This window comes from Manis javanica, chromosome 6 (assembly GCF_040802235.1).
Source record: "Manis javanica isolate MJ-LG chromosome 6, MJ_LKY, whole genome shotgun sequence".
NCBI classification, from domain to species: Eukaryota; Metazoa; Chordata; class Mammalia; order Pholidota; family Manidae; genus Manis; species Manis javanica.
The window spans coordinates 5,881,971-5,908,390 of NC_133161.1; the positions used below are offsets into that span (position 1 = coordinate 5,881,971).

Genomic DNA, 26,420 nt, shown 5'->3' on the forward strand with positions numbered 1-26,420 from the left:
AGGTCTGCAAGTCACTGCGCCAGAGTGTGAGCTCCAGGGCCCTGGTCTCAGCTTGATTCCCTTGGCATCCCCGCAGCAAAACCTGGCCCAGGGCTCAACAAACTCCTCCAAGTGCAGCTCAGGCACCTCTACACTGGCTCTAAGGATCCTCTTCCCTAGGGCACTGTGCTCCTCTTAAATTGTTTCCCATTGTCCTCCCAGCAGCCCTGAAAAAGGGCAGGGCTTACTGACGCCCACTTTATAGATGGGAAACAGGCTCAGTTGAGGTCAATTTACTTGCCCAAGGTCGCACAGCAAGGTTAGCCAGGAGTAAGCCCTAAGTTTCCTGAGTCAGTCGAAAGCTCTTCTCAATATACTAGCTGCTCACTAACTCAACTACCCTCAAAACACACACACACACACACACAAGACCATCACAGTCTTGTCACAGCAGAGCCATCGACACCCAAAGGGCCACTGCTCCTGTAGGGCACTGTCTGCTGCCACCAAACAATCCTTGAGCTCCTCCTGCAGACACTGAGGCCTGCTCCCGAATGGCTGAGCTGGCTGCTACCCTGCAGTCCCCCATCTCATGGGGATGCTTGCTGGCCATGCCCAGGGACCTCCGTGCAGGCCCCACACTGCAGATCTCACTGCTTACCACTACCTCAGCCCATCTATCTGCAGAGTGGGGTCGCAGAGCTACCCACCCGGTTTGCTCTACTCTCAGGCCGGGGTGGAACACACACTCATCCTGGGAAAGGGGACAAGTACTACTTGCAATAGTCCCCACCCACAAGTCTTCCTCCAGGCAGCTGCATTATTTGCAAAGAGAGATCATCACAGTCCCTGCGGCCAATCTCAGCCTGGCCTTGTCCCTGGGCAGCCTCCCCACCCCACTCTCCCCAGCTATGCCCTGACCAAGGCCCCGCATGCGGAGAGGGTCCACAGTCATGCCCCCCTCCTCCCTCCCAAGTCCCTCCATCCCATCCCTCACTCACAGCCCCTGTTCCTCCGGTCCCCAGCAGTGACTCTGTCCTCTAGGGCCCGCGCTGCCCAACGCAAATACGGTAACTCTCCCGCAGCAACTCGCGCGCCCCTTCTCCTTTGCCCCATAAAGACGGCCCCCCTCCCGCACCACTGTTCTGATCAAATACCTGCATTCATCAAAAGAGCTGACCCCACCCACCCGACCCCCGCGCACAGCCTCGCCAACTGCTGGGGCTGGAGAGACCCTGGAGAAATATGGTAAACTCTGTGTCGCAACCTCACCCCCACGAAAATACGTAGGCCTCCCCCCGCTGTCGCAATCCACCCCACCCCGCCGCAAGCCCGGGTCCCTTAGAGAACGAACGCAACCCACCCCGCCCCCGCAGCGCCCCTGGGGAACCACACAATCCTGGATAAATACGTAATTAGGTCGCGGCGCTCCCCATTCCGGAAAGGGGTCTGCGCGGCTCCCCGCAAATACGGTAGCGCGCCCGCAGTGACCCGCCCCCAAGGGTCCGGCTCGGGCCTCGGTAAATACGGTAATCTCCCGCCGCGGCCCCAACCGCCGGGCCCGGGACTCACGTGGCGCCGCCTCCCGAGCCGCGTCTCCTCCGCAGCGCCGCAGTCGCCCGCGTCGCCGCAGCCGCACAGCAGCCCCGTGAGGCTGGGAGGTCTAACTCGCCCACAGCCTGCCTGGCGGAAAAAGCAGGGCTGCGAGCGCGGCGCCTGCCGCGCGGCAGAAGAGAGTCAGGCGGGGCCGGTCTGGTAGCACAACGCCCGCGAGGAGGTCACCCCAACGCCCCCGGCGGCCGGCCCAGCCGGTCCCACTGAAGGATTCTCGGAAGCCCCAGCTCAGCAGTTAGCGCCTCATGCTCACCAGGGCAGGGCTACCCAAGCCCACCGATGCCCCCAGCGCTTAGGACTGAGGGTCGGGGTGCAGGAGGCGCAGAGCCTTTCCCTGCAGGAGAGAAGGGGTGTCAGCAGCAGCTTTTAGGAGGGGGATCTTTGGCAGGAGACAGCAGTGGATGGGGCAGAACCACAGCTGCCCGAGCTGACCGTTTTGGGAAAGCCCACCCTACTCAGGGGCTGGGGCCATGGCCGAAGATACTGCACCGCTACTGCCCCTCCTCCTCAGAATTTGACCCTGTCTGGTCAAGCCAGAGACCCCACAAAAGGCCACTTAACCACAGGGGAAGCAGCAGCTGCCCACTGCTCTGGGCTAGATTCCAGTTGTCAGCTCGCTCTAATAATAATGCCCCTTACCTACACATTACTTCTCTTCTCACAAAGTGCCTTCCCCAAATATAATCTCATGAGCGCCTCCAATAACCATGTGCCAACTGGGTTATACAGTTATTATTTATTATCCTACTTTATAGATGGGAAATAAAATAGGAAACCACGGAGGAGCTTTCTCCCAAACCCGCAGCCCTAAGTGGCAGAGCCCGGAGGGGAAGGCCGGCCTACCACCTGGCTTAGCTCGCTCCGCCTGCACCGTGCTGGGGCCTAGACCAGCAGACAGGAGGCAGGGCGTGATGATCGTGATTGGAAGTGCTGACCTTGTCCAGAGTGAGAGAGTGCCTCAGAATTTACATTTCATAAGGAAACTGGGGCCAGAAGAGAAGGTGATGTTTTAAAGTTTAAAGTGCTAGAGGAACATCAACTGGCCTTTTTTTCTCCTCTGCTGATAGGTCTGGAGGGAGGCCCTGGGATTCTTCAAGTCCCAGGAGGTGCTCCTTACAGCCCATGGTGGGTGTAGCTATTGAGGTCGGGGCGGGGGGTGGCACCATTCTTGATGAGGGACTCTGGGAGACACAGGCCTCCCAGCTTCAGGAGATCCCGCTAAAGCTTTTCGGGTGCCCCCTGTGTCTTTCACAACCTGAGAACTGCAGAATCCCAGGTGGGATCCACTGGGAGTGAAAGCATTCCGTTACTCCCAGCATCAGACCCGGAGGGCAGGCCTACCTGCTTTGCCAGCTCGCTCCATGGACCAGTTATCCCAGCAGGTCCACCCTGGGTCACTCCCAGCCCCCGAGGACCCACCTCTACCCCTGCCCCACCCATGTTGCTCCTGTAGCACCTCACTGATGCATGTGTGTCTTCCCAAATCAGGCATGCCAGGGAGAGTGGTCTTCCAAATAGATGCAACAGGGAGGGAACTCCGGGAAGCCTAAAGAAATGAACCCACCAGGAGAGATGTTTATCCCAGGGCCAAATAGTTGCCATGCATTGACAAGGACCCCTAATCCTTAATGATAACGGACACTGCCAAGGCACTGGAATTCTGCTCAGGGAACAGCTACACCTCCCAGCTCTCCAGCTCCTGTTGCAAAAGTTGTCACCTGCCAGAGCAACCAGCTTTCCTCTCCTGCAGGCTACAGAGAAATGGGAACAGTAAATGACTAGGTTTTTCAAAAGCAAAATGAATAATATACCTAAGGATATCACTCATATTTTTAGCAGCATTTTCTAGGTGAGCTGTGCCCAAATAGAAAAGAACACAGCTGGGGGATGGGGGAAAGGGAAGCAGACAATACCACCTAAAATCTGTCCCTTCTCAGTGGGGAGTGCCATGGGCAGAGAGCTCCTGGAGGCCTCCGTTCTCTGCTCTATGGTGTTCTGCTGAGTCACTTCATTTCTCTGGTTTCATACATATAAACCTACATACATAGCTCCCCCATCCACCACCCACCGTCATTCTCATGTACTGTGGTGAACACAATAGAATGGCAATGTGAAAACATTCTGCAAACAGCCATACTTCTTTGTACAGGCAGGGCCAGCACCAGCACGGTGATCGCCACTACTCTGCAAGGCTCATGTGATGGCTGGACTCCAGACCCTAACAATGGTCTGTGAACAGCCCCCCAGACAACAGCTGGCCTGGGGCCCCTAGAGGATACAGGTGTGTACAGTCCAGGGGAGCCCTGCCTCAGCAGAGCCCTGCCTGGGGCGCTATACTTCATCCCCTCCCACCACCCTGGGCACACCAGAGAGCCAATCACCCCCTCCCCTCCCCCAGACAGCTCCAGTCTGCTGCTCTCACAGAGCCCAGCCTGGCGGCCCTCCAGCTCCTCCTGCTGTGGACTGCATCCCCAGGGCTTCCACACTAGCCGGGCAACCACCTCCCCCGTGACCAGCTCCTCCTGTCTCCCCAGATTGGACAGTGATGGCTAGCATCCTTCTCCAAAGCACCTTGGGCTGGCTTCAAATTGGGGTTTAGTACACCTTTGTTTTCCCACCAGGTTGTGAGTATCAAAGAGCAGGGAACTGTGTTTTCAGCATCTCTGTATCCCAAGTGCCCAGCATACAACAAGCCCTGGGTCAAACTCTGTTGAATGAATGAATGTGTGCCTGAAAGGTACACCTGAAAGCTGTGGAGGGAAAAGTCCCACAGACAGCCACACCGCTGATGTAATGTAAGGAACGAGGGGGTGCAAAGTTACAGCCCCAGCCCCAGCTTTGAGGGCTGGGAGACACTGCTGAGCCCTGGGTGGAGATGTGAGTCTCTGGGTGCGAGGCCTCATCTGCCCCAGTCTCTTTCCTTGAAATTTAAACCCAAGATGTGACCTGACATCAATTAAACCTTAAGCAGTGGAGCAGGCCTGTTAAACACAGGATGGCTGATTCTTTTTGAAGACTGAACTCTGGGGAGACTCCTTTTCTTCTCTTTCCATGGTGCAACTTCTGCTTCTACAAATTCTGTACAAGTAGCCACACAGGGAGTTCATTAACATGGTAACTACCATCTATTGAGTGCTTGCTGGGTGTCAGGCACTATACTGCATGCTTGCCCATGGTCCCAACAGCTTAAATGGCAAAGCCAGAATTTGCCCCAGAATTATCTGACTCTATCCATTATTCCCCAAAAAAGAAAGCTTTCTGGTTTTGACCTGGGGCCAGGGGCAAGGCAGGTGTCCCACTCTCTCCCCCAATCAGTGCTCCTGCCAACTGGCCTCACAGTCCATTCTCCATTGGGCAGCTCCCTGGGTCTGGGCAGTTGGGGGGGGGGACCCAACCCCTCCCAAGGAGCTGCCACCTTTTAAACTGACTTGAAGTTCATGTTTCTTGCCAAAGGACCTTTTTCCAAGTACCTAAGTCATTTCTTAGCTCCCAGCCTGCTCCTAACAAAGGAACATGCAGACAGTTCAAGAATCCCCAGCTCCACCATGCTCATCTGGCCTGTTAGAAGCTTGGCCAAGGGTCTCCACTGCCTACTTGCTCTTACCTGGCTGTGAGCAGAATATAAGTCCTTTAACATCTTCATTATTTACTTACGGTTGTTTTCTGTTCCCTGATGCAACCCATTAATCTCACCATGCTCTGTAGCATCTGGATTGTAAACCACGAGGACAGGTCCGACCTTCCTGTTTGAGTTTATGATGTGCCTCTTCCTAAACATTCTCTGCCCTAGTTCTATTTTTAAATGAAAGGCAATGAAAATTGAAGTTGACAGTGCCAGCAACCCTTGGAGAAGCCTGTGACTGACCGTGGAAGAGGCCTGAGGCCTACCGTGAATTTGTAACATGACCTGGTGGACGTTCACTGTCCCCATCCCCCTTTCTTGTATCACTTCTCCACCTAGGTCACTGACTCATGGTGAGACCAGCTGAGACAGTGAGAAAGCCTTGCTAAGAAAGCCAGGACTGGGGACAGTTCGTTCAAGAGCAGACCGTATAGGTTGTCCAAGCTGTGTATGACAATGATTTTCCATGAAGGTCCATGACTATGTCCCCCTGAAATCCATATACTGAAGCCCTGACTTCCAATGTGATGGCCTTTGGAGGTGGGGCCTTTGGGAGGCAATTAGGTCTAGATGAGGTCATGGGAGTGGGGTCCTCCTGATAAGTGTCCTTAAAGAGACACCAGAGCATGTGCTCATTCCTACATACTCTCCTGCCATGTGAGGACAGAGAGAAGGTGGTCATCTACAAGCCCAGGAAGTGGGCCCTCACCAGGAACCAAGTCTGCCAAGCACCCTGATCTTGGACTTGCAGCCTGCAGACAGAGAAGTGTATGTCTACTGTTCAAGCCCCTGTGGGTCTTTGTGATGGCAGCCCTGGCTAGCAGTGGCTTATTCATTGCAGCTCATACATCCCTAAGCCTGGCCTGTGCCTCATACACAGAGGGCTTGTTCAGTGAGTCAGTGCTGTGCCCTTCTCTGACCTGGTGAATGGGGCATACACCTCAGTCATTCTTTGCTCTACTGGACTGGGCCCTGTCCCCTTTGCGACCCAAAGCACCCATTTGTGAGAGGATCAGTCACCTAGGGTTACTGAACAAGTGTTCTCCTGAATTTGCACTGGGTAAAAGGCTGTAATTAGGCCTCATTAACCCCAAGTCCTACCAACACAGTGTTTTATTGACTTGACCATTAAACATATTTATGGACAATAACACCTTTTACTGTATAGAAACTCCTGCCCAACTGATGTCTTCAGTATCTGCCTGCAAAGCCCCTCAGGGACCTGATTCCACAGGGCTCTAGTGTTTCTGCAAGTCCATCCTTGCAGACAGCAGCTCTCTAATGCAGGAATGGTAGCCTGGAATGCCTTCCTGTTGGAGGTGGGCTTGCTTGAGTGTGTCTCAGTATTTGCTAAGTGGCAAAGAGGAAGAAGCAGATGATTCCTGAACCTTTCCCATCTTAAAGTAGGTTTTGCTGAGCTCCAAGGCACTTGGCCTCCCTGAGTAGTGCAGGCTGGGGGAGGAGTTCCAGGACATCACAGGAGATGAAAGAAGTAGGGCAGGCATGGGTCAGAGTGGGTGCCTAGGAAAACCCTTCTGATTTGGCTCCCTGCTGGTCCTGAGTGCTGAACTCTCAGATGGGTGGGTAACGACCCAGCACACCCTGCCCAGCAGGAGACCGCATACACCAGGGTTTGTAAGGAAAGACCTAGACCAGGAGTCACAGCCCCAGCTGAACACTAGCCATCACCAGTGCTGTGTTGCCCAGGTAAGCTGGATCACTTCCGTGTGCCTTGTTGTGCTCCTACAATTGGAGCTCCTGCCAGATGAAACAGATTAAACAGTCCTACAAAGAGGGGTCCCCAGAAGCCAGGCTAAATGGGGCTGCTCCTGGGGAAGGTAACGCTTCTCTGAGTTCAGAGAAGCTGGTGGGTCCCTGGAAGACAGACAGTACAAGTTCATCCTACTACAGAATCATTCTAGGGTTCCCCTCTTTGTCCTCCCACCTCTGGGCTCTCCAACCCTGGTAGTCCAACACCCACCTCTCTGCGATTCCCTCCCCTCCTGTGGGAACACACCACCCAAGGCTACAGGCCCAGGCTGGACCTGCATTCTGTCAGCACCAGGGCCCCAGCACCTTCCTTTGGGAGAGCATGTGGGATGACCATTGGGGAGGTGGAGGGAGGAAGCAGAGGTTGAGGGTATGTGGGAAGAGATCAGATTGTCTGGGAGAGGGGAAGAGAATACTAGTCTCCACTCCCAGAAGACACTGGGCATGGGGAGTGGCTATGCTCATGGCCAAAGCTCTGTGTTCCTGGTCCTTGAGCAAATGGACCACTCGGAGCACATGCAGACCAGGGAAAGGGTAGCTCAGAAAGGACAGTGAGACCATGTGAGATAGTCGATCTTTCATTTTTCTCTTCTGCAACACCAGTATTGACAAGGATCCAGGTCAGTGACAGTCAGCCACCTGGTCCACGGACCAGGAATGCCCCTGGACCTGAGTAGGAATGGCACAGAGGGCTCTCTCTTGCTACAGGTCCCTCCCCAAGCTACCCAAACTCGGCTGTGACCACCCTTTGGGTCTCAGTCCAATCGTCACACACATATCGGTTGTACAGTTGGGCCCACCATGACAGCACCCTGGGCAGTGGGGCACTCATGGTTCAGGACAGTCGAGCTATTCACACCCTCCAAAAACGTGTATGAATTAAATGGCCACTACCTGCCAGGCACTGTCTTTGGTGCTGTGAATATGCTCACTCCTCCTCAGCCACAGCTGCTGGCTGCATCCTTGGCACCAGTCTGCTGCATCTCTCCCACCAAGACTGGCCCCTAACATCCTGCAGCCTGAGTGTGAGAGGCTGGTGCTACAGCTGCAGCCCAGACCTGGGTCTCTCTACTCCAGAGAGCCTCCCGCAGGGCCCTGGCAGCCCCTCCCCTCACTGGGTGCTGAGGCCCGAGCCCCCACTCTCCGGGGGTACACAGACCACACTCCCAGGCTCCGGGGTAAGGAGGCTTCTTACCTCCTCAGCCCGCCCTGGGACCTTTGACGGGTCCCCTTTAGGACGCCTCTGGAATTCTGTTCTGAGGCCTTCCGAATCCACCTTTTGCCAGGGTCTACCCCGGGGCTCTGAAAGCCACCATTCCGGGCCATTCCCCAGCCCCCACAAGCCCTGGCCGCGGCCGCTGGGTCCAGGAGCACTAACGCGCCCCGTCCTTGGAGCTGGGACCGGGCGCCAGGGCGCCCCGGTGAACGCGCTGGTGCTTGAGCAGGTGCTGCTTCTGGCTGAAGCCGCGACCGCAAGCGGCGCACAGGTAGGGCCGCTCGCCCGTGTGGTTGCGCCGGTGGCGCGTCAGGTTGGGCTTCTGGCTGAAGCGGCGGCCGCACTCGGGGCACGGGTAGGGCCGCTCGCCCGTGTGGATGCGCTGGTGGATGGTGAGCGCCGACCACCACAAGAAGCTCTTGCCGCACTCATTGCAGATGAACTGGCGCTGCTCGCCGGGCGCGGCCAGGCCCGCACGCGCGCGGCCCCACTGCACGTCCCCAGGCCCGCCGGCCGGCTGCTGGCTGCGCGGCGAAGACGGCGCCGGGGGCTCCTCGGCCCGCGGCCGGGCGGCGGCGGCGTGCGCGCGCTGGTGGGCGCGCAGCGCCGCGCGGCTAGAGCAGCTCTGGCCGCAGCTGGGGCAGGCGGCCGCCTGGGCGCCGGGCAGGTGCGTGCGCTGGTGCTTGAGCAGGTGCTGCTTCTGGCGGAAGCTGCGGCCGCAGTGCAGGCAGGGGTGCGGCCGCTCGCCCGTGTGGTTACGCAGGTGGCGCGTCAGGTTGGGCTTCTGGCTGAAGCGGCGGCCGCACTCGGGGCACGGGTAGGGCCGCTCGCCCGTGTGGATGCGCTGGTGGATGGTGAGCGCCGACCACCACGTGAAGCTCTTGCCGCACTCGTTGCAGATGAACTGGCGCTGCTCGCCCGGGCCCGCGGCGGCGGGGACTACGGTCCGCGTCCCGGGCTGGCGCCACCAGCCCTCGCAGAGCCCCAGCCAGGCCCATTCGGGACGCCCCCGCGGCGGCCCTGGAAGCAGGCGACAGCCCTTACGGGCCGCAGCGTCGCGGGGCAGGTCCTGCAGCCCGGGGCGGGCGCCCTGGCGGTCCCGCGCGTGCGCGCGCTGGTGGATGCGGAGGCCCACCTGGTGTCGGAAGCAGCGCTCGCACTCGGGGCAGGAGTGGGTGGCCGGCCGAGAGTGGGTCTTCTGGTGCTTGAGCAGGTGCTGCTTCTGGCTGAAGCGCCTCGCGCACTCCGGGCAGCAGAAGGGCCGCTCGCCCGTGTGGTGCCGCTGGTGGCGGGCCAGGTTGGGCTTCTGGCTGAAGCTCTTGCCGCACTTGCCACACAGGTAGGGCTTCTCCCCGGTGTGGGTGCGCTGGTGGATCTTCAGGGACGACCACCAGCTGAACCTCTTTCCGCAGTCCAGGCACACAAAGTGACCCTCGCCGGCAGAAAGAGCCTGGTCTGCCAGACCCGCGACCTGCTCAGTGGGAGGGGCCCACCTGGGATCCCCAGTCTCCTCCTGTCCCCCCAAGGCCCGAGGCTTCCCGGTGGTCTGGCATGGCGGGAGGCCGCGACGCTGCTGGAAAATGTTTTCCTTATCCTTCTCGGAAAGCACGGCCTGTGGCACCTGCCACTCTGGCTTCTCCTGCTTGATCTTCATCACCAGCCCATCTCCTGCCGGGGGCAAAGGGAGAGAGCACCGGGCGTCACTGCGCGGCGCGGTGGAGGGAAAGGGGCAGAGAGAGGGCAGTGGTGGGCAGAGCACAGCAGAAACACCAAGGCAGGAGAAAAGAACGCGGAAGGAAGATATTAAAAGGGAAAAGAGGAAAGAGGTGGGGCAGGAAGGAGAGAGTAGAGGAGGTGAAAAGGACGATAAATACGGGCACTGGCAGGGGGAAAATGCAAGAAAGGAAAATAAGTGAAGGCTGCTGTGTAGGACAGACCTCCGGCCCACCTTCTCCACCCTGAGGCCTGGGAGATGCAGGGAGATTAAAGAAACCAGTGAAGTCTTCCCACCAAGGCAGCAAGCAGAAAACGGCCGTGTTGTAAAATATCTCCTTTTTCTAGGAGGACCCCTGATCCATGCCCGGCGCTCAGCGGTTGTGACCAAGTCCCACACCACTGCCCAGACCCTGCATGGGCAGCAGCCACCATGCCCGAGCACCCCACCTGCTTGGACCCCATTTGGCACCTCACCTTTCTGTCAAGAAAACCAAGAATAAAGTAGGTCAGAAGGTCTAAGCACCCAAAATAGGTGTGAGCTTATTCTTGGCCTAAACCCTTCCACTTTACCCACAAAAGTCCCACACATGCTCCCACTAACCTGCCCCTGGCGCTGTGCTCAGGTCTACAGGGGCGCTTGGCTTCCCTAGTTCATGGACATAAGCCACGATGGAAGAGGTCTGCTACGGACACTAAATGCAGATTACATGATTCCATTCACATGAAGTTCAAAGGCTGGCAAAACTAATCCATGAGTTAGACGTCAAGGTAATGGCCCCATTACAGAGGGCGCTGTAACTGGAAGGGGCAGGAGGGGCCTTGGGGGCTTGGCAATGTTCTCTCTCTTGCTCGGGTGCTGGTTACACGGGTGTCTTCACTTTATAGGAACTTATAGAGCTTGTGACTTATGGGTTTTTCTGTGTGTTATGCTTCAATAAAAAGTTTACATTTGATACAAGAAGATATGTCAAAGAAATAATCAATCTTCCCATGTTTTCTTCCATATGCTACCTCTATAGCTTTTCTTCTTCCTTCCTAATTACAACCCTTAAATAGAATTCGTGCCCCATATCGAATTTACCGAGTATCATAATTCCTCCAGGTGGTAAAGATACCTCGAGACAAGTGCTGGACATAGAAGCCACAGGGCATAAATCTGCAAAGAAGTAAAAAGCTAACCTTTTCAAACAATATGGCTTCTCTCTCACTTACCAACTTTACATTTCCCTGTATGGCCCCGGAAGATGACTGGTTAGCCAGAGACGGGTAAGATTCCTCAAGGGAGGGACAACCTAAGACAAGCACAGTCGCAGGGGGGCCATCAGGTGAGAAATTGGGGATCAACAGAGGTGAGGCTCAGAACCTCACCCCCCCTGTTTTGAGAGAAATCTGCATCCGTGGATGTTTTGCTGCCCTTGTCTAGCTTGGATTAATACTTAGTCCATAGGCACACACCTGATCATCTACATTTGCTCTCTTACAGCACTAAACTATGTTTTCTACCTTTATCTTGCATCTACCTACCACTTCAGCACTTTATTAAAAATAAAAATAATAATAATAATAGGAGAAATGTGGGATCAACATATAAATCAAGTACAAAAATCAAACGAATATTCATATTTGACCTGATTGTTTATAGGTCATAATGCATGATCAAAACCGAAAGTTTCTGTGATGAATGCCCTTGTACTGTTCACCATGTAAGAATTTATTCACTATGTAAGAATTCGTTCACCATGTAAGAACTTGTTCGTTATGCTTCAGAAGATTGGAGACTGACGAGAATTAGGCTTGAGATGGATTAATGATTGTACATTGAGCGTAGACCCCCCTATACTGAATTTTATTGTTGTTAACAACCATTTGATCAATAAATATGAGAGATGCCCTCTCAAAAAAAAATAAAATAAAATAAAAATAAAAAAATAAAAAATAAAAGTAATAATAATAATAATAATAATAATAAGGGAGAAATGTGGGATTCACATATAAATCAAGTATAAAAATCAAATGAATATTCATATTTGACCTGATTGTCTGTAGTTCATAATGCGTGATCAAAACCGAAAGTTTCTGTGATGACTGCCCTTGTACTGTTCACCATGTAAGAACTTATTCACTATGTAAGAATTTGTTCACCATGTAAGAACTTGTTTGTTATGTTTCAGAAGATTGGAGACTGTTGAGAATTAGGTTTGGAGTGGATTAATGATTGTGCATTGAGTCCCCTATACAGAATTTTATTGTTGTTAACAACCATTTGATCAATAAATATGAGAGATGCCCTCTCAAAAAAAAAAACAAAACAAAACAAAACCACAAACTCACAAAAAAAAATAAAAAATAAAAATAAAAAATAATAATAATAATAATAATAAAGGGAGAAATGTGGGATCCACATATAAATCAAGTATAAAAATCAAACGAATATTCATATTTGACCTGATTGTTTATAGTTCATAATGCGTGATCAAAACCGAAAGTTTCTGTGATGACTGCCCTCGTACTGTTCACCATGTAAGAATTTATTCACTATGTAAGAATTCATTCACCATGTAAGAACTTGTTCGTTATGCTTCAGAAGATTGGAGACTGACGAGAATTAGGCTTGAGATGGATTAATGATTGTGCATTGAGCATTGACCCCCCTATACAGAATTTTATTGTTGTTAACAACCATTTGATCAATAAATATGAGAGATGCCCTCTCAAAAAAAAAAAAGTTTACATTCGATAAAAAGTAGGTGAAATGAAAATTATGGACAAAGAAGAGAAACTCTAAACAATAGGTTTCAATATTAAAAAAACAAAATAAGCCAAAAGGAAGTAGGAAGAAGGAATTAATAAATATAAAAAGCAGATATTATAGAATAAAGGGAACATACAGATAAAGAAAGGATTCTGAAAAATCCTAAAATACTATATATTGATGTTTTATCAATTTGAAAAATCTATATAAAATGAATGACTTTGTGAGAAACTATAACTTAACAAAACTGAGTCAAGAGTAGCTAGAAAACAGTTGTCTATATAAAGTATTAGAAACTGAAAAGAAAGCTTAACTTCTATCTCAGAAATGGGTAACAAGCCACTCAACTGTATAAACAGGTTCTACTAAAAACATCAAGGAAGGATTATTCCCAACTCACCTAAAAATGACAGTGACTAGGAGAGGGAGGGAGGGAGGGAGGCTACAAGTTAGCATGAGCCAGTATCAAAACAGGGCAGGGGAGGCAGAAAATTATAGGTTTATCACTCTTCAAAAGTAGATGCAAAAAAACAAACAAGCAAAAACAGCAAAGCAAGTTCAGCAGTATTAGAAGAACAGTCTCGTGAGCTTGCTGGGATCTTCTCCAGGGAAGCAAAGATGGCCCAATGTGATTCACGATATTAATTTTTCAAAGTGAAAAACCTTCTACCATCTCAATATGTGCAAAAGTCTTATGATAAAATTCAACCTCATATCTGGAGGAAGAGAAGAAGGGAGGAGATCATGGAAGGGAGGTGGAGGAAAAAAAGAAGGAAGGAAGCACTTAGCAAACTAGGAATTTAAGGACACTTCCTTAGGTTGACAAAGGGGCTCACAGAAACTGCCGCAAATGTTAGAACCAAAGGCAAAAGATAAGTAGCCCATTCAAGGAACAAGACAAGGATGCGCCCCATCACTGCCACTCTTCAACACTGTCCTTGAGGAACTAGCCAAAGCATAAGGGAAAAAAAGAAAAATATTCATAAATATTGGGGAGGAAAAGAAAACTGTCATTTGCTGATAATTATTAACCTGGAATATGCAAGGAAATCTACTGACAAAGTATTAGAAAAGAGTTTATGCAAGATTGCCAGTTACAAGAATGTATAAAAACTCTTTAACTTTTAAAAATGGCAATAAAAGCTATAAAATAACTTGGAATATACCTAATACACATGCATAACTTTTGTAAAGAAAAATTATTAAATTTTATTGTAGGAATAAAGAAAATGTAAATGCAAGTAGTGATACATCATGTTCTTAGATGAGAAGGAAAGAAGCTCTTCACTCCAACACAATGTTTAAATTCAGTGTAATCCAAATTTGGTGAATTGTAAAATTTACGACACACATAAATCACCCCAAAAATCCTAAATACGAACAAGGAAGAATATGGCTTATACAACATTAAAAGCTAAAGGGAGAAGACAAGTAATGAATCTATAGCATCTTACTATGGTGATAGTGACTGCCATGGGGGGGCAGGGTGAGGACTTGAGAATATGGGTGAATGTTGAAATCACAATGTTGTTCATGTGAAACCTTCATAAGATTGTATATCAATGGTATTTTAATTTTTAAAAAAAGCTAAAATACTACCACCACACACCTATTAGAATGGCTAAAATCCAAAACACTGACACTACCAAATGCTGCTGAGAATGTGGAGCAACAGGAACTCTCACTGCTGGTGTAAAGGCAAAATGGTAGAAGAGAGTTTTATCAGTTTCTTATAAAACTAAATATACTTTTACCATATGATCCAGAAATCACTCTCTTAGGTATTTACCTAAAGGAGCTGAAAACTTATATCTACAGCAGATGTTCATGGAGACAGATGTTTACAGCAGCTTTATTCATAGTTGTCAAAACTTGGAAGCAACCAAGAGATGCCCTTCAGCAAGTGAATAGATAAGCAAAAGTACACCAGACAATGGAATATTATTCAGAGCTAAAAAGAAATGAACTCTCATGCAATGAAAGGACACTGAGGAAACGTAAATGCCTATTACTCAGTGGGAAAAGTCAGTGTGAAAATACTACATACTGTATGACTCTGACTCTCTGACATTCTGGAAAAGGCAAAGCCATGGATACAATAAAAAGGTCAGTGGGTGCTGTGGGTTGAGGGCTGGGGGGAAGGGATTAACAGGCGGAGCTTTTAGAGCAGTAAAACCACAGTCTGACAATGTAATAGTGGATTCAGGACATTATGCATTTGTCCAAACCCACAGAATATACAACTCAAAGTGTGAACCCTAATGTAAACTATATACTTTATTTAATAATAATGGATCCATAAAATCTCATCAGTTGTAACAAATGTACCACCCTAATGTAAAATGTTAACAGGAGAAATTGAAGGGAAAACTATAGGGGAATTCTCCATATTTTCTGTAAACGTAAAACTGCTATAAAAAATAAAGTCCTTTAAAAAAAGTCTTGACTACAAAACTGAAGGAACAAAACAGCAGCAGACTCACAGAACCCAAGAAGGGACTAGCGGTTACCAAAGGGGAGGGGTGGGGAAGGGTGGGTGGGAGGAGGGAGAAGGGGACTGAGGGGTATCATGATTGGCACACATGGTATGTGGGGGGTCACAGGGAAGACAGTGTAGCACAGAGAAGTAGAGACTCTGTGGCATCTTACTACACTGATGGACAGTGACTGCAATGGGGTATGGGCAGGGGGACTCAATAACATGGGTGAATGTAGCAACCACATTGTTTTTCATGTGAAAGCTTCATAAGAGTGTATATCAATGATGAAAAAAAAAGTCTGGACTGATGGAGTTGTCTTTGATGCAGCTGCTCAACAGTGAGCCTGGTGAGGTGAGGCTGTAAGTCAGATTCCCTTCCACACACACAAAAAAAAGCTAAATACAATAATTTAAATAGTGTATAATACACATAATAGGTCAATGGAAAAGGATAGTTTGATACACGATACAAGATGGCATTCCATGTCAATGGTGAAAGGCCAGCCTATTCATTAATTTAGGACCAACTACCTTCTTGGGAAAAATATTTGTTAGATTCCTAGTTCATACCATTTATAAAAATCACTATCAGATGGATTTAAGTGGTGGTTTAAAAGAAGAAAATACAAACATTAGAAGAGTTAGGAGAATCTGTTCAGAATCTAATGGTAATCTAAAATCCTCTTAAACAGGATAGAAAACATAAAAATTAAGTTTATAACACCTGTATCGCAAAGAAAAGATACCACAAACATAAGCAAAACACCTGTATGGCAAAAAATAGATACCACAAACATAGAAATGCTAGTTGGGGCTGTGTTTCTGCAACAGTGCAATGTTTCACATGTGAGCTGTCTAATACTATAGCTTCAGGTGGTTAATGAGCACTTGAAATGGCTCATGCAACTGAGGAGCTAATTTTTTAAAAATCAATTTAGATCTAAATTTAGATAACCATACTGGACAGCACATGTCTAGGAGAAAACAGGTGCAGATACAGACTAGACCGAGGATTCATATCCAGAGTACAGAAGGACTCCTGTAGATGTGATGAAAGCAGGTCCAATCTCACTAGTAATCAGCAAAATGCAAAATAATAGGACGGGCACCTTTTCACCCACCATGCCAGCAAATACCAAGAAGACTGGTAACATCCCTACTTCACAGGGCACATGAATACAACTGTGTAGGAGAAAAACTACACACGTGGGCATGCTGGGGGCACAGACTAACTCAGGCTTCGGGGAGGATGGTTTGACGGTGCTTGTGAAAAGTGTATATAGCCTTTACCCCTTCCACCCAGCAACTTCACTCTTAAGTGTTTGCCCTGAGAAATACTCAAATATGAACACAAAGAGGAATGCCCAGGAATATTCACTGATGTGCTATCTGTAATTAGCAAAACAAGGAAAACCTAATCACCTATCAATAACAGGTTAACAAAATTATCACACCTTTCCTAATGCGGAATACTACACAGTGATTTAAAACAATGAAGAGCCACACTTGCTGAAGTGAGAGATTTCCAAAACCCTTTAAAGAAAACAAAACAAGTTGAAAAACAGTAGCAATTGCCTAATCCAGTTCATGGAAATGTAAGGACACCTCTCTGTGTACATAAATACACAGGGCGCAGGACGGCCCAACCAAACCGAACGTAGTGGTCACCCTGCAGATGACATGGACGACAGGACTGGCTGCAGAGGTCAAAGAGACCTTCACTTTGTCTGTATTCTTTGAATTTTTATGAGGATATTCAAATATTATGATTTTAAAATCTTTAAAATATTTTAAGAATTAAGAGAAAACCTCCCCTCTAATCTGTTGGCCTTTAGCTCTAGGGTCTAAGAGCTCTGCTCTGCTCCACAGCCTCGCTGGCAATCATGAGCGCACAGGGACCGATGGGGTGACCCTCAGGGGTGGCAGCTGACACAGGGAGTACCTGGAAGGGGCCATTTACCTTGGCAAAATAAAGTGGTAAAGCCTCCCCAGGCGCGGGTTGTGAGAAATCATCTTAGCACGAGTAATAATTTGAACCTCAAAGTGGTGGCTTAAGTTGTGTATCAGCAGGTATTGAACACCCAGTGTGATGAGTTTAACTGCTTACAGGACCATGTCCCTAGAGGTGCTGAAACGCTGGCAGAAGGATTTAACAAGGTCAGGTGTCCAAAGTGGCGGTCGGGTAGTGAGTCCAAAATGTACTCAAGGAGAGGGACATCATTGTCCCCAAGTGACAGGATACTCATTAGAGCTTGCTCTGATCAAACCTGGCCTGACATCCAGCCCGGTGGGCCCTCAGTCCTCAAGGGCCCCTCTCTTGGGGCTCAGGTATTGATACAAAGGTAACAAGCCTCAGCCTGCCTGTGGAGGGAGTCCTGAGACACAGATACTGCTCCTCAGTCATCATTAAAAGGACACTTTTTAAAAAATTCTAAATGTTTCAGATAAAAGGTGCTAAATGGGGAGCTATTGCTTACTGGGTATGGAGTTTCTGGGGCGATGAAAAAGTTCTGGAAATAGATAATGGTGATGGTTATACAACAATGTGAATGCACTTAATGACACTGAAGTAAAATGGTACACTTAAACATGGTCAAAATGGTAAATTTTGTTATGTAGATTTTACTACATACACACACAAAAAAAAACACATAAAGTAAAAGGTGCTTAGAAAAGGTAAACTCTCAACTATCTGAAAACTTTGGCTGCCTCCCAAGCGGGTCTCCGTGCCTCCGGGGTCTAGGCCAGTGCTTCTCACTTCTTAGCCCTAAGACCACAGGGTACCTCGGAAGCTGCAGCAGCAGGGAGAAAGCACCCTTGGCAGACTCCATCTCTCACACCTGAGTCAGGGTTCCACCTCTGAGTTTACCTGGGAGGAAGGTCCTTCTGCTGAAAGGTTTGGGAAAGGCTGCGCATGCGCGCCGCTCTCAGTATTCAATGGCAGATCCCTGGGGGCAGCAGACTGGGAGGTGGGGCGGCCGGGCTCACTGATGTCTGCGTCAGGACCCAGCCCGGGTGGTGTAGTGTCCAGAGAGCCTATCACTCCCTTGCGGCTGGTGCCTCACTTCTTTTTTGACCCTACTTCTTGCTCTTCATCTCCATCTTTCTATTCTGGGTCCACTGCAACAATTATCCTGAGAGGACGGGGCTCTAGGGGTCTATGGGGCCACTCCCCTGGGGTGGGGAGGTAAGGAAGCAGATCCACTGCGCTGAAGGGCAGGTTCCAGAGCCAGTGCCGTTCTGCACCCGGCTACACCCGCACCAGGGCTGGCGACAGAAGGCAGGGAGAAAGGGAAGGGCTGCTGCCAGGCGCACAGGACAGTACAGGGGCACTCTCCCCTCACAGCACCTGCCAGGGAGACACCAAACCGACTGCCACATTCCCTCCATCCAGCTCTAAGGGACATCAGCTGATACAGACTGCGTGGGAATGCTGAGCGACCCCAGGAAGTTTTAATGGACGATACTGAGGACATTCTCCTGACCAACCACAGACGTCCAAGCCAGAGTGCTCGTCCGTGTTTGATGAGCGTGACTGCCACCAACTCCCTGCTCCAGCACCTAACCTCTCTCCCCGTCAGCAAATTTCCACATGGCGGGTATGGTGCATGTGTTCCCTTGCCTGTCAAGTCATGGCTGGGCTTTGTCATTTCCTTAGTTCCTATAGTCCGTCTTTGTTCCATTCTTTGACATGACCTTCTGTGTCTGGGTCTCACCCTGCAGTTTTGCAGCCCCAAACCTCCAGGGAGGGCAGCACTCATGCACAGCACCAGGGGCATGGGAAGACGGCCTGGGGGAGGAGGCCACAGTTGGCTCCCACCTGTCCATCTGCTGTCTTACCTGCACTGGCACCAGCCAGGCCACTGTCCATCCCTGGAGGCCGCCCACGGCCCCAGCACGCGGCCCCCTGCCAAGCTGTCTGCAGCTGAGATGGGAGCAGAACAGAGAGTTGGCCAGGGGAACAAGGTCGGACTGGGTTTCCCAGTCCTCCCACCACCTAACAGACTGTCCCTTTCAAAAGCTTTTCTATCCATGACCCCAGTTGAAATGAAATGTGCGTGGCTTTTTTAAATTGCTAGGCAGGTAAAATAGGCATAATTCCCATTTTATGAGCAGGAAACTGAGGCCAGAGAGGGCCACTGAAATGCCCCGAGGCAGAGGTGGCTGGATGGGGATGCTGGGCAAGATCCCAGGCTAACTCCAGGACAGAGCCGCACACCCACCCAGCATCGGCAGGTGTAGTGGGAAAAGACGCCACACGTGGGAACCAGGAAGCTCAAGTTTTCACATCCACCCAAGAGGCTGTGAGGGGACCCTGGAAGGCAGAACTGTCCCTCCAAAATAACCAGCTCCCTCTTCCCAAGCCCCTTGCCATGTGCCAGCACAGACCCACCCAGGGAGCCTCAGGGCCGCCCCTCTCCACGCAGGAACACAAGGAGACCACAGGGCAGGGGGATGGCACTCACTAACCAGCTCCCCGTGCAGACTCATCTTTAAATGCTCGAGGCTTTGGACATGTCCTGACTGGCTCATTCCGCACCTGAAACGTGACCGGGGAGGGGTCCCACTGCTAGCACACCTGGGGCTTTGACCTGGCTGTCCCTCTGGTGGGGGCTTTCCCCAGATTTTTGTGGCCAGCCCCCCCTCTTGCCTCTTTCAGGACTCTGCCTAAATGTCACCTCCTCAGAGCAGCCTTTCCTGGCTACTCTGTATAAAGTCACAACACTGACTCCACCTCATGTTCCTCTGTGGCACGGCAGCTACTTGTCTGCTTATTCCCTGGTGTCACAAGGACAGGAAGTGTCCGTGTTCACTACTGAGTGCCTGGGCCTGGGGTCTGGCTCCCCACGCAGCACATAGGGGGTGTGTGGCACTCGGAGGTGGGGCTGTAGGCAGCCTGGGAGCTACTATTCTCCACACTGGTGACGTGGACTGAGTTCCCTTTCTTTGAGGGCACTTTCTCTTAGAAAACTAGTCATTGTGAATTTTTCTCATGTGAATCTCATCCCTTTGAGATGTATGTAAATCTTTCTAAAAGTCATATAAGCCTCTGGCCGGCTTACAACCCAGCACTCTGTCTCAAGGACCTGGGAGCCATGCCATCTCTTTGAAATGTGAATGTCAAGGGAGCTAGTGGCCTGCCTCCCAGTCTCCCGGGAAGGGGGAGCCTGACTCCTGTGCATACCCGGCTCCAGGCTACGGACCCACCTCCCGTCATAAAGACACAAGAAGTGTATTTTCTCCCTAGATGAAGGTAATCAGCTACTCCAGTTACCAGGTGAATCTAGCGTGAACTACTGATGACAAATGGTGCTGTCAGGTAAGTCCTCTTACCCGAGGACTAGTTTTGTTTCATCCTGACAACATGTGCACCAGGTTGCATCTGCTGGCCCGTATAACAGGGTGAGATGTCTCTCCATTTTTGCAATATCTTAGTGGATTGCCTGTGATGTGCATCTCTTTCTGACTTAATGCTTATTCAATAATAAAACTGTTCTCAGGGTGGAGCCAAGATGGCAGCAGGAGTAGAGCAGTGGAAATCTCCTCCCAAAACCACATATATCTATGAAAATATAACAGAGACAACTCTTCCTAAAATAGAGAACAGAGGAAACAGGACAACATCCAGACCACATCCACACCTGCGAGAACCCAGCGCCTTGCGAAGGGGGTAAGATACAAGCCCCGGCCCGGCGGGTCCCGAGCGCCCCTCACCCTAGCTCCCGGGGGTAGGAGAGAGGTCAGAGCTGGGAGGGAGAGGGAGCCCAGGACTGAACACCCAGCCCCAGCCATCTGGACCAGAGTGCAGACACAGTGCATGCACGGGGCCCTGGATACTAGGGAAACAGGGCAGCAGGACTGGTGAGCGGGTACCGGAGGCCAGCGCCAGAGGACAAAAAAAAAAAGCGAGCGGCCGTCTTTTTTTTTTTTGCTGTTGTTTTGTTGTGGTGAGTGCTATTTGGAAGTCTTAAAGGGACAGGGACCCCAATACTAGGGAAACAGGGAAGCAAGACCAGTGAGCGGGTATGTGAGACCGGCGCTGGAGAACAAAAGAAAAGCAAGCAGCCATTTCTTTTTTTTTTGTCGTGGTTGTTGTTTTGTTTTGGCGAGTGCTTTTTGGAAGTCTTAAACGGATAGGGACCCCAATACTAAGGAAACAGGGCAGCAAGACCGGTGAGCGGGTGCCCGAGGCTGGTGCCGGAGAATAAAGAAAAACGAGCAGCCATTTTTTTGTGTGTGTGTGGTCGTTGTTTTGTTTTGGCGGGTGCTTTTTGGAAGTCTTAAAGGGGCAGGGCGGGACACTTAGTCCAGAGGTAGGGAATCCAGGGATCTCTGGGCACTCTAATCCCCTGGGCTGCAGGGAACACGGAGGCCCCTTACGGAGATAAACAGCCTCCCAGCCGCTCCCCCTCCAACGCAACTCCACCACTTTGGAGCGGCAGCCCGAGCCAGGCCACACCCACAGCAACCGCGGAGATAAACTCAATAGCAGCCCGGCAGGAAGCAGATGCCCTGTCTGCGTGCAGCTACCCAGCACAAGCCACTAGAGGTCGCTATTCTCCCAAGAGAAGGCCACAAACCAACAAGAAGGGAAGTTCTTCCAGCCGTCACTTGTCCCAGCTCTGCAAACTATTCCTATCACCATGAGAAGACAAAATTACAGGCAAACCAAGATCACAGAGACACCAGAGAAGGAAACAGACCTAACCACTCTTCCTGACAAAGAATTCAAAATAAAAATCATAAACATGCTGACAGAGATGCAGAGAAATACGCAAGAGAAATGGGATGAAGTCCGGAGGGAGATCACAGATGCCAGAAAGGAGATTACAGAAGTGAAACAAACTCTGGAAGGATATATAAGCAGAATGGATAAGATGCAAGAGGCCATTAATGGAATTGAAACCAGAGAACAGGAACGCATAGAAGCCGACAAAGAGAGAGATAAAAGGATCTCCAGGAATGAAACAATATTAAGAGAACTGTGTGACCAATCCAAAAGGAACAATATCCGTACTATAGGGGTACCAGAAGAAGAAGAGAGAGGAAAAGGGACGGAAAGTATGTTGGAAGAAATAACTGCTGAAAACTTCCCCAAACTGGGGGAGGAAATAATCGAACAGACCACAGAAATACACAGAACTCCCAACAGAAAGGATCCAAGGAGGACAACACCAAGACACATAATAATTAAAATGGCAAAGATCAAGGACAAGGAAAGAATTTTAAAGGCAGCTAGAGAGAAAAAGGTCACCTATAAAGGAAAACCCATCAGGCTAACATCAGACTTCTCGACAGAAGCCCTACAGGCCAGAAGAGAATGGCATGATATACTTAATGCAATGAAACAGAAGGGCCTTGAACCAAGGATACTGTATCCAGCAAGACTATCATTTAAATATGATGGCGGGATTAAACAATTCCCAGACAAGCAAAAGCTGAGGGAATTTGCTTCCCACAAACCACCTCTACAGGGCATCTTACAGGGACTGCTCTAGATGGGAGCACTCCTAAAAAGAGCACAGAACAAAACACCCAACATATGAAGAATGGAGGAGGAGGAATAAGAAGGGAGAGAAGAAAAGAATCTCCAGACAGTGTATATAACAGCTCAATAAGGGAGCTAAGTTAAGCGGTAAGATACTAAAGAGGCTAACCTTGAACCTTTGGTAACCACGAATTTAAAGCCTGCAATGGCAATAAGTACATATCTTTCAATAGTCACCCTAAATGTAAATGGACTGAATGCACCAATCAAAAGACACAGAGTAATAGAATGGATAAAAAAGCAAGACCCATCTATATGCTGCTAACAAGAAACTCACCTCAAACCCAAAGACATGCACAGACTAAAAGTCAAGGGATGGAAAAAGATATTTCATGCAAACAATAGGGAGAAAAAAGCGGGTATTGCAGTACTAGTATCAGACAAAATAGACTTCAAAACAAAGAAAGTAACAAGAGATAAAGAAGGACACTACATAATGATAAACAGCTCAGTCCAACAAGATGATATAACCATTCTAAATATATAGGCACCCAACACAGGAGCACCAGCATTTGTGAAACAAATACTAACAGAACTAAAGGGGGAAATAGAATGGAATGCATTCATTTTAGGAGACTTCAACACACCACTCACCCCAAAGGATAGATCCACCAGGCAGAAAATAAGTAAGGACACGGAGGCACTGAACAACACACTAGAACAGATGGACCTAATAGACATCTATAGAACTGTACATCCAAAAGCAACAGGATATACATTCTTCTCAAGTGCACATGGGACATTCTCAGAATAGACCACATACTAGTGCACAAAAAGAGCCTCAGCAAAATCCAAAATATTGAAATTCTACCAACCAATTTTTCAGACTACAAAGGTATAAAAGTAGAAATAAATTCTACAAAGAAAACAAAAAGGCTCACAAACACATGGAGGCTTAACAACATGCTCCTAAATAATCAATGGATCAACAAACAAATTAAAATAGAGATCAAGGAATATATAGAAACAAATGACAACAACAACACAAAGCCCCAACTTCTGTGGGACGCAGCGAAAGCAGTCCTAAGTGGAAAGTATATAGCGATCCAGGCACACTTGAAGAAGGAAGAACAATCCCAAATGAATAGTCTAACATCACAATTATCGAAATTGGAAAAAGAAGAACAAATGAGGCCTAAAGTCAGCAGAAGGAGGGACATAATAAAGATCAGAGAAGAAATAAACAAAATTGAGAAGAATAAAACAATAGCAAAAATCAATGAAAACAAGAGCTGGTTCTTTGAGAAAATAAACAAAATAGATAAGCCTCTAGCCAAACTTATTAAGAGAAAAAGAGAATCAACACAAATCAACAGAATCAGAAATGAAAATGGAAAAATCACAACAGACTCCACAGAAACACAAAGAATTATTAAACACTACTATGAAAACCTATATGCCAACAAGCTGGAAAATCTAGAAGAAATGGACAACCTTCCTAGAAAAATACAACCTTCCAAGACTGCCCAAGGAAGAAACACAAAAGTTAAACAAACCAATTACTAGCAAAGAAATTGAAATGGTAATCAAAAAACTACCCAAGAACAAAGCACCCGGGCTGGACGGATTTACCTCGGAATTTTATCAAACACATAGAGAAGACATAATACCCATTCTCCCTAAAGTTTTCCAAAAAATAGAAGAGGAGGGAATACTCCCAAACTCATTCTATGAAGCCGACATCACCCTAATACCAAAACCAGGCAAAGACCCCACCAAAAAAGAAAATTACAGACCAATATCCCTGATGAATGTAGATGCAAAAATACTTAATAAAATATTAGCAAACCGAATTCAAAAGTATATCAAAAGGATCATACACCATGACCAAGTAGGATTCATCCCAGGGATGCAAGGATGGTACAACATTCAAAAATCCATCAACATCATCCACCACATCAACAAAAAGAAAGACAAAAACCACACGATCATCTCCAGAGATGCTGAAAAAGCATTTGACAAAATTCAACATCCATTCATGATAAAAACTATCAGCAAAATGGGAATAGAGGGCAAGTACCTCAACATAATAAAGGCCATGTATCATAAACCCACAGCCAACATTATAGTGAACAGCGAGAAGCTGAAAGCTTTTCCTCTGAGATTGGGAACTAGACAGGGATGTCCACTCTCCCCACTGCTATTTAACATAGTACTGGAGGTCCTAGCCACGGCAATCAGACAAAACAAAGAAATAGAAGGAATCCAGATTGTAAAGAAGAAGTTAAACTGTCATTATTTGCAGATGACATGATATTGTACATAAAAAACCCTAAAGACTCCACCTCAAAACTACTAGAACTGATATCGGAATACAGCAAAGTTGCAGGATACAAAATTAACACACAGAAATCTGTAGCTTTCCTATACACTAACAATGAACCAATAGAAAGAGAAATCGGGAAAACAATTCCATTCACAATTGCATCAAAAAGAATAAAATACCTAGGAATAAATCTAACCAAAGAAGTGAATGACCTATACTCTGAAAACTACAAGTCACTCTTAAGAGAAATTAAAGGGGTCACTAACAAATGGAAACTCATCCCATGCTCATGGCTAGGAAGAATCAATATCGTCAAAAATGGCCATCCTGCTCAAAGCAATATACAGATTTGATGCAATCCCGCTCAAATTACCAGCAACATTCTTCAATGAACTGGAACAAATAATTCAAAAATTCATATGGAAACACCAAAGACCCCAAATAGCCAAAGCAATCCTGAGAAAGAAGAATAAAGTAGGGGGTAATCTCACTCCCCAACTTCAAGCTCTACTATAAAGCCATAGTAATCAAGACAATTTGGCACTGGCACAAGAACAGAGCCACAGACCAGTGGAACAGACTAGAGACTCCAACATTAACCCAAACATATATGGTCAATTAATATTTGATAAAGGAGCCATGAACATACAATGGCAAAATGACAGTCTCTTCAACAGATGGTGTCGGCAAAACTGGACAGCTACATGTAGGAGAATGAAACTGGACCATTGTCTAACCCCATATACAAAAGTAAATTCAAAATGGATCAAAGACCTGAATGTAAGTCATGAAACCATTAAACTTGTGGAAAAAAACACAGGCAAAAACCTCTTAGACATAAACATGAGTGACCTCTTCTTGAACATATCTCCCCGGGCAAGGAAAACAACAGCAAAAATGAACAATTGGGACTATATTAAGCTGAAAAGCTTCTGTACAGCAAAAGACCCCATCAATAGAACAAAAAGGAACCCTACAGTATGGGAGAATATATTTGTAAATGACAGATCCGATAAAGGCTTGACGTCCAAAATATATAAAGAGCTCACATGCCTCAATAAACAAAAATCAAATAATCCAATTAAAAAATGGGCAGAGGAACTGAACAGACAGTTCTCCAGAAAAGAAATACAGATGGCCAACAGACACATGAAAAGATGCTCCACATCACTAATTATCAGAGAAATGCAAATTAAAACTACAATGAGGTATCACCTCACACCAGTAAGGATGGCTGCCATCCAAAAGACAAACAACAACAAATGTTGGCGCAGCTGTGGAGAAAGGGGAACCCTCCTACACTGCTGGTGGGAATGTAAATTAGTTCAACCATTGTGGAAAGCAGTATGGAGGTTCATCAAAATGCTCAAAACAGACTTACCATTTGACCCAGGAATTCTACTCCTAGGAATTTACCCTAAGAACGCAGCAATCAAGTTTGAGAAACAGATGCACCC

At 48.3% G+C, this 26,420-nt stretch overlaps 2 protein-coding genes across 10 annotated transcripts in view; both read right to left on the bottom strand.

The window, feature by feature from the left end:
• The window catches only part of LOC108397582 (uncharacterized), a 40,101-nt gene that overhangs the window by 3,930 nt on the left and 9,751 nt on the right, over window positions 1-26,420 (bottom strand). For 2 of the 6 annotated variants that reach the window (XM_017661102.3, XM_017661093.3), the window contains exon 1: window positions 1,391-1,543. The exons of 1 other annotated variant lie outside the window; for it this stretch is intronic. The gene's annotated coding sequence lies outside the window, so the exon portion shown is untranslated. 3 more of the 6 variants (XM_036999472.2, XM_017661096.3, XM_017661094.3) reach the window with 3 other exon arrangements.
• Window positions 7,551-26,420, bottom strand: part of ZNF775 (zinc finger protein 775) — a 28,670-nt gene continuing 9,800 nt past the window's right edge. For all 4 annotated transcript variants that reach the window (XM_073238236.1, XM_073238238.1, XM_073238235.1 and 1 more), the window contains one exon: window positions 7,551-9,869. In XM_073238236.1, coding sequence (XP_073094337.1) covers window positions 8,359-9,855 — 1,497 coding nt within the window. In that variant the 5' untranslated portion in view covers window positions 9,856-9,869 and the 3' untranslated portion in view covers window positions 7,551-8,358. The remainder of the gene's footprint in view (window positions 9,870-26,420) is intronic.